At 33.3% G+C, this 12,479-nt stretch overlaps 1 protein-coding gene across 2 annotated transcripts in view; it reads right to left on the reverse strand.

Annotated features, from left to right (window-relative positions):
- Window positions 1–5,154: 5,154 nt before the first annotated feature.
- The window catches only part of LOC114324518 (zinc finger protein 664), a 79,393-nt gene continuing 72,068 nt past the window's right edge, over window positions 5,155–12,479 (reverse strand). The window contains exon 4 of one of the 2 annotated variants that reach the window (XM_050652742.1): window positions 5,155–6,330. In XM_050652742.1, the coding sequence (XP_050508699.1) occupies window positions 5,396–6,330 (935 nt within the window). In that variant the 3' untranslated portion in view covers window positions 5,155–5,395. Of the gene's footprint in view, window positions 6,331–10,011; window positions 11,064–12,479 lie in introns of those variants that run through there. The other variant, XM_050652743.1, reaches the window with a different exon arrangement.

Raw genomic sequence — 12,479 nt, forward strand, 5'->3', positions numbered from 1 at the left:
AATTTGCCAAAAAATGAGCTGGGGTCACCAAATCATTTGCATGTTAAAAAAAAACACTAGGCACCACCAGAATTACCTACCACAAAATAACTGACAACAGACGTTATTGCAGTAGCCAACTTGTAATGCAGATTTATAAATAGTAAATAGTCTGGGGTTCCCCAGGCAATAGCTCCTAATTTTGCAATTGGTTTTCCTATCTATTATTTAGTAGAATAATAGATCAAACACTTTCAATTAATATTATGTTTAAGAAAATATGATTTAAACAATGTTTTCTTCTAAGTTTTATTTGTTCAAAATATAAAATTTAAAACAAAAACATTTTTAAAGCAAAAAAACGTTTAAAACAAAAAAAACATGTGTTTAAACAAGTTTCATTTGTTTAAAACATACAATTTAAAAACAAAAAAAAAACATGTTTAAAACAAAAAAAACGTTTAAAACAAAAAAAAAAACGTTTGTTTTGTTTAAAATTAAAAAAACATGTTTTTTGCAACCCTGTTTACTTTACGGTAATACAATCATACGCAACAATGGATAAATTGTGTTCTCAAAATAACAACAATTAGATAAAAAGTAGCGGCGATACATTTTTGTGCCCCTAACTGAAAAGTTTATTATTATAGAGACTTACTGTTGAGTACCTATCAGTAATTTATTTGTAAATGTGAAATCTCAGTTGTGAAATTGGATTGTAATGCTACAGCAACAAAGAATTACAAATAAATTACTGATACACAACAGGAAGTCTCTATAATAATAGACTTTTCAGTTAGGGACACAATTATGTATCGCCGCTACTTTATCTAATTGTTGGTATTTTGAGAAAACAATTTATCCATTGTTGCGTATGACTGAATTATCGTAAAGTAAACATTTCTAAGATTAATAATTCGGAATAAAAAATTTGAGAATAAACTATAAGTCATTACAAAATGCAATCACTTTTTTTTAACCTTAAATACGCTCTGCTGAAAAGTAGTCATTTCTGAGATACAATTTTGTATCCCTAAGCCGATGAAATTATCAACTCATTTACATGTTTACGCCTTTACAGTTGTAAAACAGAACTGGAAATGCAACGGACCACGCTGCCAAACATACGAAACAAGTTAGGGAATCCAACGATCTGTCAAACTATTCCAATATGTCTGGCGGCTGGCATGCAATACATTGAAGGCATATGATAGTATACGCTCTGAGCTTCGCTGGTGTCGCTCCTAGCGGGTACTAATTCAACTTTCACCGGTAATTTTTAAATTTATTATTTAATTGTTATCGCTTAATATTTACAACGCAAAAAAATAATTAAATTGTAATCGATTTTTTTAAGATTTTGCTAATCATTTTGACGTTCTATTGATAAAATATGAATTTCTTACTTCGGATACTTTCACAATTATCGTGTAGATGGCGCTAAGATTAATTTATAATTACATATTACGGAACATTAAAAAACTTGAATTCAGTATTTAAAACGTAAAGACCGCGTCCCACCATCAAATAATTTGATCAAACTGGTTTGAGCAAACTGAAAGTGACAGTTAGTGACGTCACATCCTGAGTGTTCATTGTGGATAATAATGAAAAATTTTAATTTTAAATAAAGTACAAACAAGTTAGACAACTCAATACAAAAAATTTGATCAAACTAGACTGATAGTGAGAGCACAGATTTTTAGAATTTCAAAAAAACTGCAATTGTGACGTCACTTTGACGTATTTCCTCAAGTACGTCAAGTTTGCTCAAACTGTTTGATCAAATAATTTGATGGTGAGACGCGGCCTTTAGTATATTTAAGGTAAATATATATACCACAGCTTTGACCAACTAATATTTTTTATAATTAATGTTTTTAATTTTAATTTTAAATTAATCACTTTGACATTTATGTCAAATTTCCGGTAAACGTTTACAGACTTGTCACTACTGGCGCTGGTGAATTTGTAAATATCCCCACCCGTGTTGAGCTCCCCCCCACCCACTTGCAAAAATCAAAAAATAGCCCTGATTTATGAGCTTTCATATTCCGCAAACTAAAAATTTTGAGCTCGTTCCACTGGGCAGGAATTTAATACTTTAGGGGGGGGGGGTGACTCAGCCCCCTACTTAAAAATAGGAATATTGAATCGGTTTTTGCGGCAGGATTACGAGCTATTTATGAGCTCTTGAAATTATATAGTTTCGATTTTTGAGCTCATCCCCTTCACCCCCAAACAACCCTTTAATTGATTTAACTTAAGAGAAAAATGCTGAGAAAACTTAAAATATATCGTATTGCGGATATAATTCCTATAGCTTATATACTCTAAGAATAAACTATTAAATCACGTGCATTTCGATTATTGAGCTACAGCCCCTTCGCAAGAAAACCACCCTATCTTTCTTCCCGGCTTAAGAGAAAGTTGTACTTAAAATGCATTAAATTAATTATTTAACGACTACATATCATTTAATAATTAATAAGCTTCCAAATTACGCGCATTTAGATCAGTAAATTGCAATTTATTTTGTATAGTGCAGTCAATGAAGGTAAAAATCAACGATTACCTTCAATTTCGGTGAACCTTCATCGATTTTTACGAAAATTGGTCAGTGGTTAGAGGATACGTCAAGAAACAAAGGTGACATGGTACCACCTTGCGCCTTTACCCTGAGGGTGGATACCGCCCCTTCTCGGGGGTGAAAATTATTTTATAAAAAATAACTGCACAAATCAATAAAAGAACAAATTAAAAGCAAAATTTATTATATAAAGTTATTAAAATAAGTCAATACTTTTTAAGTTATTAAAGATCAAAGATTTTAATTATTCGTGAAAAAAAATGCATGTTTTGAAGCGGTTTTTTGTAAATCACTGAAAAACTGTAAGTTTTTACAAAAAAGTTAATAGTAATTTAATTCGTATAGCTTATATTCTAAGAATAAACTCTTAAATCACGCGCCTTTCGATTATAGAGCTACAACCCCTTCGCAAGAAAACCATCCCATATTCCCGGCTTAAGAGAGAGTTGTACTTAAAATAATTTAAATTAATTATTTAGCGACTACATATCGTTTAATCATTTACGAGCTCGCAAAATATACGCATTTCAATTATTGAATTGCCATTTTCTTTCTATAGTGCAGTCACTGAAGGTAAAAATCAACTATGACCTTCGATTTCGGTAAATCTCCATTCATTTTCACGAATTGACAATAACAACTTGCGGTTTTAGCCTGGGAAATATGTCACCCCTTCTCGGGGGTGAAAATTACTTTATTAAAAATAACCCCACAAATCGAGAGAGGAACAAATTGTAAGCAAAATTTGTTATATAATGTTATTAATAAATCAATACTTTTTGAGTTATTAAAGATCAAATATTTTAATTTTTGTGAAAGAAAATGCATGCTTTAAAGCGATTTTTCATAAATAACTCAAAAACTGTAAGTTTTTACAAAAAAGTTTTAATCACTAAAATTGAAGCTAATAAAAAATATAATAAATTGCTTACTTGAAAAACCCTTTAATGTTAATTTAAAGTAAGTTATTGGTAATTAAATGTATATTTTTTTCTGCGACTGTTCAAATCTAAGGATTCAAGCTTAAATAACGGGAAAGAGATGCATTTTATAACACTTAGGTAATAAATACTTGTCAAAGTACTTAGAAATACCTATCAAAAATGAGCTCCAGAAAAAGTTGATAGCATCAAAATCCACTCACCAATTTTCGTGAAAATGAATGGAGATTTACCGAAATTGAAGGTCATAGTTGATTTTTACCTTCAGTGACTGCACTATAGAAATAAATTGGCAATTCAATAATTGAGATGCGTATATTTTGCGAGCTCATAAATAATTAAACGATATCTAGTCGCCAAATAATTAATTTAAATTATTTTAAGTAAAACTCTCTCTTAAGCCGGGAATATGGGATGGTTTTCTTGCGAAGCGGTTGTAGCTCAATAACTTACAGTTTTTAAGCTAATAACTTACAGTTTTTCAGTAATTTACGAAAAACCGCTTCAAAACATGCATTTTTTTCACGAATAATTAAAATTTTTGATCTTTCATAACTTAAAAAGTATTGACTTATTTTAATAACTTTATATAATAGATTTTGCTTATAATTTGTTCTTGTATAGATTTGTGCAGTTATTTTTTATAAAATAATTTTCAACCCCGAGAAGGGGCGGTATCCACCCTCAGGGTAAAGGCGCAAGGTGGTACCATGTGACCTTTGTTTCTTGAGGTATCCTCTAACCACTGACCAATTTTCGTGAAAATCGATGAAGGTTCACCGAAATTGAAGGTAATCGTTGGTTTTTACCTTCAGTGACTGCACTATACAAAATAAATTGCAATTTACTGATCTAAATGCGCGTACTTTGAAAGCTTATAAATTATTAAATGATATGTAGTCGTTAAATAATTAATTTAATGCATTTTAAGTACAACTTTCTCTTAAGCCGGGAAGATAGGGTGGTTTTCTTGCGAAGGGGTTGTAGCTCAATAATCGAAATGCACGTGATTTAATAGTTTATTCTTAGAGTATATAAGCTATAGGAATTATATCCGCAATACGATATATTTTAAGTTTTCTCAGCATTTTTCTCTTAAGTTAAATCAATTAAAGGGTTGTTTAGGGGTAAAGGGGATGAGCTCAAAAATCGAAACTATATAATTTCAAGAGCTCATAAATAGCTCGTAATTCTGCCGCAAAAACCGATTCAATATTCCTATTTTTAAGTAGTGGGGGGGGGCTAACTCAGCCCCCCCCACTAAAGTATTAAATTCCTGCTCAGTGGAACGAGCTCAAAATTTTTAGTTTGCGGAATATGAAAGCTTATAAATCAGGGCTATTTGTTTTTTGATTTTTGCAAGTGGGGGAGGGGCAGCTCAACACGGGTAATATCCCCTCTATGTACGAGCTCACAGCTTATATTGTTATTTTACTATTTTAAAGTAATTTTCGTATTTTATGTCAGTGTAAGTATTGCTAAATACTTCTGTGACATAGTAAAAAATATTGCTTACGTCAATAAACTTTAATAAGTAGTTAAAAAGTTTTAACTAAGTAATTTGGAAGATTGAAGAAAGCTAGGTTAACAAATGTTATGTTTTATAATTATTAAAAATATATTATATAAATATAAATATATTATATATTAAAAAATAATATTGAGCATCCCTAAAATACAACACTTACATTTCTGTAACACTAAAAGATTGATAAGAAATGTAGGTAGTTACGAAAACTGCTTACTGGGGTTTAAGGTGTTCGGAGAGATGCAGTTTTGTATCATTCAAAAGAACTCGCTAAGTTAAGTTCAATGGTGTAGATATCTCAAAACGGGAAAAATGTAGTTACATTTCTGTGTCCCTAAGCCGACGACTTGGAGGGTTTTACTTAGTGTGCACTCTCAAATGTCTTTTTAAATTATTTGCTTCAGTAAACTGCTTAGAACAAATTTCACACTTATAAGGTTTTTCTCCTGTGTGAGTTCTTTTATGTTCTTTCAAATGATCTGTCCGAGAAAACTGTTTACAACAAATTTCGCACTTGTACGGTTTTTCTCCAGTATGCGATCTCATATGTTGTTTTAAACTACCTGTGCGGGAGAACAGTTTAAAACAAATATCACACTTATAAGGCTTGTCTCCAGTGTGCACTGCCAAATGATTTCTCAAAGTACTTGCCTCACTGAACTGCTTCAAACAAATTTCACACTTGTGAGGTTTTTCTCCAGTGTGCACTCTCAAATGTTTTTTCAAATCACCTGCTTCACTAAATTGCTTAAAACAAATTTCGCACTTGTAACGTTTTTCTCCTGTGTGCACTTTCAAATGTATTTTCAAATGACCTGATTCGCTAAAATTCTTAAAACAAATTACACACTTGTGAGGTTTTTCTCCAGTATGCACTCTCAAATGTCTTCTCAAATGACCTGATGTAATAAACTGCTTAAAACAAATTTCACACTTGTGAGGTTTTTCCCCAGTGTGAGTCATCAAATGTCTTTTCAAATCGTGAGCTTTAGTAAACTGCTTAAAACAAATTTCACACTTGTAACGTTTTTCTTCAGTGTGCACTCTCAAATGTTTTCTCAAAGTACTTGCATCAGTGAAGTACTTAGAACAAATTTCACACTTGTAAGGTTTTTCTCCTGTGTGGACTCTCATGTGAACTTTTAGGGAACTTGAACGGGCAAATTGTTTGAAACAAATTTCACACTTCAATGTTTTTTCTTTAACAGGTCGGTCCATACGTTGTTCTTTATTACATGATGCTACAGGTATTGTTTTCAAAATTTTCGATGTGTTGTCCATCTCAAAAATCCCTAAAATAAAAACTAGAGTATATATTTTTTAGTTTATTGAAACATTTAATGCATACAACACACAATTTTAAAAAGTACCCCGCACAAACCTTATGGAAATTAGGTCACAGTGGATTTTGTTCATACTTTGGGAAAATACTCTTTGAAGCATCCTGATAGAAAGTTCTCATGGGCACAACTCAATCGTATGAAGGATTTTCAATATATAGAGGCACAAACTCGGAAAATTATAAGATTTGCTGGGTATTCCAATTCCCTGAGTGACTAGTTATCAGGCAACATGTAGAAGTTTGGATCAAGGAAAAGTACTAGTAGTCTAGCATTTTTTCCTGGCTATCCAATGGCGACCTCTACTTTGACCTTGACTTTCAACGGACGTCATCTTCTAGAGTTTAGAGGGTTTTTGGCATTAAATTGATATAAACAGATTACTCATGGGTTTTTGGGATCTAAAGACACGAATATGCCACCAGAACCGACTCCCGAAGCACCTGGTTTCAAAGGACAATGAAAGGCGCTCCTGGAGTTTCGAGGGTCTTTGGTACTACATTCATGCAAACGGATTAGTTGTAGGTTTTTGGGGTGGCTGAACACGAATACGTCATCAGCACAGACTCAGGAGCACCTGGTGCCTAAGACAGGTTATCTTCTGGAGTTAAAAACCTAAGAGTAATCCCTTTGATTCTTCCGAAACTCTCGAAGATAACATGTCTTAAGCACCAGGTGCTCCTGTGTCTGTGCTGATCACGTATTCGTGTTCAGCAACCCCAAAAACCTATAACTAATCCGTTTGCATTAATGTAGTACCAAAGACCCCCGAAACCCCAGACCCTTTCATTGACCTTGGAAACCAGGTGCTTCGGGTGTCGGTTCTGGTGGCATATTCGTGTTTAGCGACCTCAAAAAACCCTCCAGTAATTGTGGCGTCCAGTTGACGTCCCTTGCAGTGGCCCTGGCCACCAGGTCCTCCGGATGTCAATTCGGATGACATATTCGTGTTTAGCGATCCCAAAAACCCAAGAGTAATCTGTTTGTATTAATTTAATGCCAAAAACCCTCGAAACTCTAGTAGAAGATGGCGTCTGTTGAAGGTCAAGGTCAAAGTAAAGGTATTGGATAGCCAGGAAAAAACCTTAGACTACTAGTACCTTGGAGTAGTTTCCTTGATCCAAACTTCTACATGTTGCCAGATAACCAGTATCTCAGGGAATTGGAATACCCAGTAAATCTTACAATTTTTCGAGTTTGTGACTCTATATCTTGAAAATCCTTCATACGATTGAATTGTGCCCATGAGAACTTTTTATCAGGATGCTGAAAGAGTATTTTCCCAAAGTATGAACGAAATCCACTGGGACCTAATTTCCATAAGGTTTGTGCGGGGTACTTTAGAGTCTATTTACTGAAGAACGCTAAATATTGTTGTTTAATTTTATCTTTGCCCATGTGCCATGATTTATTTTCATACAAATTAAGTCAAAACATAAAATGAAACGTATGTCGATGTGTATATATTACGGTTGATGTGATAAATCCGGTCTGTATTAATAATTACCGGTAAATATTAATAGTAACTGTAGCAGCTGGTCAATATGATTAATGATTCCTTTATAATTAGATTTACCGGCTATTATTAATCTGTGTGTATTTTGTGTTTTATTGGCACTGGTTTTCACAATCAACTGGCCAGTCAATTTCATAATGATTTTTTATAGGTACTATAACTTATCACTAACTCAGGGGAGTAATGTGTAGTGAGTTTGTGTTGAGTAAGTGTCTTGTTACTTTGCAAAGTCGAGACTATTATTAATACTTTCCTAACAATTCTGGTTAATGTAATATAAACGCATTTTAGGCTTCACTATTGTTTATTTTTGAAATTTGATAATAAAGTTGAACATTTAAACAAAATTTATCAATAAAAACCTCAACTATACACCTTATATTTAAAAACAAACTCATACACACGCATTAAGCTTTAAGTTACTAGACTAAAATCACTTGTGTTTATAGGAAAGGCTCTTGTGGCACTTAGAATTACAAAGAACGCTTAATTTTTTAAGTGTGCAGCGTCTTTAATTGCATTGGGCACTACAATTGCAGTGGCGGAATCCTTGACTGCCTAAATTCGAATCTTTACGAACGCATTCACTGAAATAAATGTTTCCTTGCAGGTGGTAAATTCGTTTCTTGCATGAAGTTGGTTCAAAAGGCCATGCTTATTGCCTAGCTTGTATAGCTTTTCATCTATAACAGAAATAATAATGGCAATAATGTTTCGGCTATCGGCCTTAGCTCTATCAACTTCTGGAATTAACACTTTGACCTACTTTTTCAACAGGGAATCTATCATTAGAATGATTCAACATTCTGTCAGATTCTTTTATATGTGACTGTTTAACAAGATCCCGAGTCTCCTGAATTTTCTTTTGAAGTTTTGTTAATTGCACTGCCATCTTCTTCGTCTCCCTCATTCGCCATCCATCTTTAACGCCAATACTGGCATTGTCTTCCTCATTGACAGCAATTATCGCACACGCATTATGTTTGATTGGGCTGTTAGTGTTAGCTGTATCTTCAATATTCGCTAACTGTGAATCCCCGGTTGTACTGTTGAATTCCATATCACGGTGCTTTGTACCATCATCAGCGCCATCAGAATGATCTGCTATTATCGCTTCTAAATCTTCTTCTGATTTCGTACAAAGTACCAGGAAGTAAGGATGTTTTTAATCCTACTTTAGCTTTATGTATTTATACATTAAATAATGTATTACTCAGTGGCCGCTTCCGACTACAGATTGACTAACACCACAGCATAAAGAGGGACAGTAAAACCAATTTCATCTCAAGAAGCACTTTGATCTCAAGAAGTAATACCGGCAGTACGCAATTGGTAATTCACCAGTGGTGAATGCGGGTTTTCCCTGTTAAAACCCGTACGCTTCTATGCGACTAGCAATGCGAGAGTGGGGCAAAAGCGACTGCCAACCATTGCGCGGTCGCCATGCGCGACTAAAGATTTTACTTCTAATTTTTCAGAGTGGTTCTACTGTCCCCCTTTATACTGTGCTAACACTGTGGTATGCGCTATGCGCCGTATTTAGTTTTGGTATGTCGCAGTGATTAGTAAACCTCCCTATACTCCGCAAGCTCCTACGCACTTAAAGGTATTGAAATTGATCACATTTAGCGTTCTAATCCGAGATTTATTAATAATTACCGGTCGATGTGATTAATTCTGGCATATTTATTACTTTTACCTAGCTATTCGGTTTGTATTTGTATTCATAGTAACCGGTAATTATTAATAAGTTATATTTATTTATACTTACCGTAACATATATACATTGTGTATACTGTATACTATATACTATAAACATCCACGTACGTTTCACGTTATCTTTTGATTTAATTTGTTTGAAAATGATTCATGACGCATGGGCAAAGTTAAAATGGAACAACGATATACGACACAATCTAAATTCTATGGTTTCCAATATATTGATAGAAAAGAAAATAATGATGACAGACATGTTTAAATAAACTTTGCTAAAACATAGGCTAATAATTACCACACATTAAAATATTTAAATGAATATATCTTTCAGGTTTGAAACAAATTTTCATCCATTTTGGTTTATTTATATAAATATTTATTTACTAATAATAAAATTGTTTTCTATTCCATTTAGCGCGCCTATGATTATTATGTCAAAATATTGATCTTAGATAATGTCAAATATTGCCACTGTTGCCAAAGCTTCGCAGAACTTTCGAAAAAGGGTATGATACTATCCCCCGAAGTTATATTGATGACGCGCTACTGTAGGCTCTTAACTCTCTTATTCGTAAAACATGGAACATTATATCAATATCTTACACTTCTCCCGTGTGAACTTTTTATGTTTATTCAAAGAATTTTTATGAGTAAATGGTTTGAAGCAAACTTCACACTTAAGTTCTTTCTCCAGTGTGTCTTCTTAAATGACTTTTCAAATGACTTGCTTGACTAAATTGAGCCAAACAAATATCACACTTATAAGGTTTTTCTGCAGTGTGCAGCAACCAATGTTTTTTTAAATGGCTTGCTTCAGTAAACTGCTTAAAACAAATTTCACACTTAAAGGGTTTTTCCTCAGCGTGCACTCTCAAATGTCTTTTTAAATTACTTGGCTCAGTAAACTGTTTAGAACAAATTTCACACTTATAACGTTTTTCTCCAGTGTGCCTTCTTAAATGACTTTTCAAATGACATGCTTGACTAAACTGAGTCAAACAAATATGACACTTATAAAGTTTTTCTCCTGTGTGAGTTCTTTTATGTTCTTTCAAACGATCTGCCCGAGAAAACTGTTTATAACAAATTTTGCACTTGTACGGTTTTTCTCCAGTGTGCAATCTCATATGGGTTTTCAAATTACTTGCCTGACTGAACTGCTTAAAACAAATTTCGCACTTGTAACGTTTTTCTTCAGTGTGCAGCCTTAAATGTTTTCTCAAATTACTTGAAGTAGTGAACTGCTTAAAACAAATTTCACACTTGTAAGGTTTTTCTCCCGTGTGAACTCTCATGTGTACTTTTAGTGAACCTAAATGGGCAAGTTGTTTGAAACAAATTTCACACTTCACTGTTTTTTCTTTAACAGGTCGGTCCATGCATTGTTCTTTCTTACATGATCCTACAGGTATTGTTTTCATAACTTCCGATGTGTTCTTCACCTCAAAAATACCTAAAATAAAAACTAGAGTACATATTTTTTAGTTCATGGAAACATTTAGTGCAACAGAACAATTTTAAAAATTTAGAGTGTATTTACTGAAGAACGCTAAATACTGTTCTTCAATTTTATCTTTGCCCATACGCCATAATTAATTTTCATACAAGTTAAGTCAAAACATAAAGTGAAACGTGTGTCGATGTGTATATGTTACGGTTGATGTGATAAATCCGGTCTGTATTAATAATTACCGGTAAGTAACCGTAGCAGCTGGTCAATATAATTAATGATTCCTTTATAATTAGATTTACCGGCTATTATTAATACTTTCCTAACAATTCTGGTTAATGTAATATAAACGCATTTTGGGCTTCACTATTGTTTATTTTTGAAATTTGATAATAAAGTTGAACATTTAAAGAGAATTTATCAATAAAAACCTCAACTAGACACCTTATATTTAAAAACAAACTCATACACACGCATTAAGCTTAAAGTTACTAGACTAAAATCAGTTGTTTTTATAGGAAAGGCTCTTGTGGCACTTAGAATTACAAAGAACGCTTAATTTTTTACGTGTGCAGCGTTTTTAATTGCATTGGCCACTACAATTGCAGTGGCGGAATCCTTGACTGCCTAAATTCGAATTTTTACGAACGCATTCACTGAGACATATCTCAGTATCAGACGATTCATTAACTTAAATAAGTGTTTCCTTGCAGGTGGTAAATTCGTTTCTTGCATGAAGTTGGTTCAAAAGACCATGCTTATTACCTAGCTTGTATAGCTTTTCATCTATAACAGAAATAATAATGGCAATAATGTTTCGGCTATCGGCCTGTGAGGTAATAAGAGAGATAAAGGTTTTCATAAGTATTACAAGATAAATTAATAGATGTAAAATAATATCCAATATTGAACTGGGTCAAGATTGTGTAATATCGACTAACATTTACCTTAATTGTTTATTTAAATATTAGGTGTTCTAAATATTGAGCCATGGGTGCTGAGTAAGCAACCCGTGGATGATTACAATAACATAGTTCGATTGTCAAAAATAATACAATGAAAAGATCAGAATAAACTTGGTGTTCGTCGAGGTAAGATGTTTCATTCTCCTTTAACTACTTAACACTGAACAAAACCTGAAGACTACCAACCTTAGCTCCCAGGGTGACAACATATACCAGTTATATCAGAGGCAGCTCCATCAACTTCTGGAAATATTACTCAAACACGTTGACCTACTTTTTCAACAGGGAATCTATCATTAGAATGCTTCAAAATTCTGCCAGATTCTTTTACATGTGACTGTTTAGCAAGATCCCGTGTCTCCTGAATTTTCTTTTGAAGTTTTGTCAATTGCACTGTCATCTTCTTCGTCTCCCTCATTTTCTTTAATGCCAGGTAAAACCTCGATATAACGGA

This window comes from Diabrotica virgifera, chromosome 6 (genome assembly GCF_917563875.1).
Source record: "Diabrotica virgifera virgifera chromosome 6, PGI_DIABVI_V3a".
Classification (NCBI taxonomy): Eukaryota; Metazoa; Arthropoda; class Insecta; order Coleoptera; family Chrysomelidae; genus Diabrotica; species Diabrotica virgifera.